The sequence below is a fragment of the Lepeophtheirus salmonis genome, chromosome 8 (genome assembly GCF_016086655.4).
Source record: "Lepeophtheirus salmonis chromosome 8, UVic_Lsal_1.4, whole genome shotgun sequence".
NCBI lineage: Eukaryota > Metazoa > Arthropoda > Copepoda > Siphonostomatoida > Caligidae > Lepeophtheirus > Lepeophtheirus salmonis.
Window position 1 is genome coordinate 4237153 of NC_052138.2, and position 2872 is coordinate 4240024.

The 2872-nt window shown below is 35.7% G+C and overlaps 1 protein-coding gene across 1 annotated transcript; it reads left to right on the forward strand.

The window, feature by feature from the left end:
* Positions 1-1903, forward strand: LOC121123511 (uncharacterized). Its single transcript, XM_040718638.2, has 2 exons — positions 1-993; positions 1049-1903. Exons 1-2 carry the CDS (start codon positions 6-8, stop codon positions 1801-1803), a joined length of 1743 nt encoding a protein of 580 aa, XP_040574572.1. The 5' UTR covers positions 1-5; the 3' UTR covers positions 1804-1903.
* The last annotated feature ends 969 nt before the right edge of the window (positions 1904-2872 follow it).

Sequence of the window (2872 nt, forward strand, 5' to 3'; positions counted from 1 at the left end):
TGTTGATGTCATTTGTCAATAACAATGGAGCAATAAACATGCTGAATATTCGAATGATCCAATTTCAAGTACGGCGCTATATCCACCTCGGAGTTTCCGCCCACCATCCTCGTTTTAGAAGTAATATTGACTTCGAGGAAGTTAATAAGGAATCTGATAATGATGGATTTGAAATACATCATTCCACACGCTTTGGGTCGATTCGACTGGATTCTCAGAACTCTCCGAAGCAGAAGCCATTGACTAGTGTCGATACAATGTCATATTCAAGTACCATGGATCCTCTATCCTCCTCCTCACCTGAAAATAGTTTCCCTGAGTCGCGCGAGTCCATATATTTTGAAGAAGATGTGATGGATAATACTTTGAGTGCTTCAAAGGGTTTTAATATCTCACAAAATACAGCAAAGGGTATCAAAAAGCCGGATTTAAACGATTCTTCCATTGGTTTCATTGATGAACAGTATTTTGGATCTCTGCCTTCTGCGGCTTCCTCTATGGTGGTAACTGAAGAACCCTCCATTGATTGCTCAGAGTCGTTGAAGGAAACAAGAGATCTTGTAAGAGACTCAACTCAGGGACTGAATGCCATTGACTTTCAAATATTTAATCCAATAAAGCCTGCGATAAAAAAGAAACCTGAAAAGATGCCTTTACTCAAAAATAAAGAAACTGCTTTGGAATTTATTAAGAATAGGATGAAAACAGTTTCTCCTGGTGATAAATATGAGAATGCATCCATTCATTCCAAAGAAAAGCTAGTCAAGGATATTGGAACTTCGCTTCAAAAAAGACTTATGAAAGTCCATGATAAAATCTATGAAGTGCCCCAATCGAATAAAAAAATCATTGTTGAGAATGTGGAAAGGGAAAAGGAGGATGTTGTGCCGTCTGTTAAAGGCCTTAAATCAAAGTATAAGGCCATTAACATTTATGAAATGAATTCAATGGAAATGGAAAAAATGCTTCAAAACTCCATCATTTATAATAAAGGTATTTGTCATTGTTATTGAAATGAATAAATTCTGATTCAAATATTTCTTTTTAGACGGAATTGTGGCGCTGAATAAACCTTATGGTCTTCCTATGAGTGATGATAACTTTCCTCACTCCATTTTAAAATATCTACCCAAGTTATCAGACTATTTAGAAATTCCTAGTGGTGCATTAACTCATGTCCATCGCCTTGATAAAACAACAACTGGTGTTTTACTTCTGTCCTCAACTGAAGAATCACACTCTCGCCTTACAAATTATTTTCGTCAACGTAAAATAACTAAAATCTACTGGGCAATAACCAATGGTGTACCCGAACCCTCTGAAGGAATAATTGATATTCCCATCCGTGAGGAAAAAATCAACGGTCATTTTCGCTCCATGCTCATACCTCGAGTCAACATTCCTTTAAAATCCCGAACAAGACAATTTACATCTGGTCACGCTCAGCCTGCTGTATCGGAATATAAAGTCCTTAACTTCAACTATAATGCAGCACTTCTAGAAGTGAACGCATGTACTGGCTTTAAACATCAAATTCGTGCACATCTAGGCTTTGGTCTCTCAACTCCGATTCTGGGGGATCATAAGTATTCAAATATTAGAGGAATCGGTAAGCCTCAAAAAGTCAACGGAGAGATAATCCTGCGATTAAAAACTCGTCTATCAAAGTCAAGAGACATTCCTCTTGCCCTTCACGCTCGAGAAGTGATCATTCCAGGTGTTGGAGGGCATTCACAGGATCTGCGTATCATTGCTGGAATTCCTCATTATTTCTCAAATTTAAAATCTCGTTTGAAGTTATGAAGGAGTATATGTAATTGAGCTTCTCCGATTTTGTGAAAATAAGATTTTCAATTAATCAGACGATTAAAAAAAAATAAAGCTTAATTTTCTTTAAACATAATGATAATTACGAAATCTAAAAAGTTAATTTCAAATTAATTGAAAATATATAAATATTGACAATACTAAAAAAAGGATATGCACAAATGTATAAATTAGGCCGGTGGGACTATTTTGTATATTTATAATTGATTCAGAAATGAAATGGCTCAACACTCTGAAGGATGGGGACTTTAAATCTGGAAAATTTAAGGATAATATACAGTGATGAAAATCCGGTTTATTTTTTGGCTGGTCTGTTTTTTTTGTAATTGGTAGTCTGAAGAATGAATTTTCTTTTCCTTAGCAGTTGTCATAATTATTTCATTCCTAAGTAGTGAACATTAGTGTTGTGTCGGTCCTTATTTATTCAGTCCAGTCTTAGGATAGGTCTTTAGGACTGTATATCATTGGCACCGGTTCGTAGGACCGTCGGTCCTTGGAATATTTCATAAAATTATCAATGGATTATTAAGCAAATAAGATATATGAAATATGTATTAAGATCATCACACATATCTTACAAAAAATATGATTTTCTTCATTATAATACGGACATATTAAATTATTACTTGCCTCTATAATATATTCTATTATGTAACGGAATAATTAAAAAAAGGAAAAAACACCCTCTTTGACGTCACGAGGGATGGATTTTACCTTCCTTAAGGACCAACAAGTGGGACTAGACTGGACCGCGGTCTTCGTTCATAAATGAGGACCGACACTACACTAGACTAAACATCCTTTCCTAAATAGATTCAATTACCGGGTGTCCCGAAAGTCTTGACCGGCACCTTCGATGGCTTTTCTCGAGGTTTCAGAGACTTTTTACGTAAATGTTGCGTAAATAAAAGTTAAAGACCGTTTTCAGATTAACAAGTTTTGTTTCAATAACATTTCGAAATTCATAATTGTTTTTGACATGGAGGCTAAAAGACATGAAGTAGCTGCTCTGCTTCGTGCAGGAATCAGCCACAAGGAGATCTCT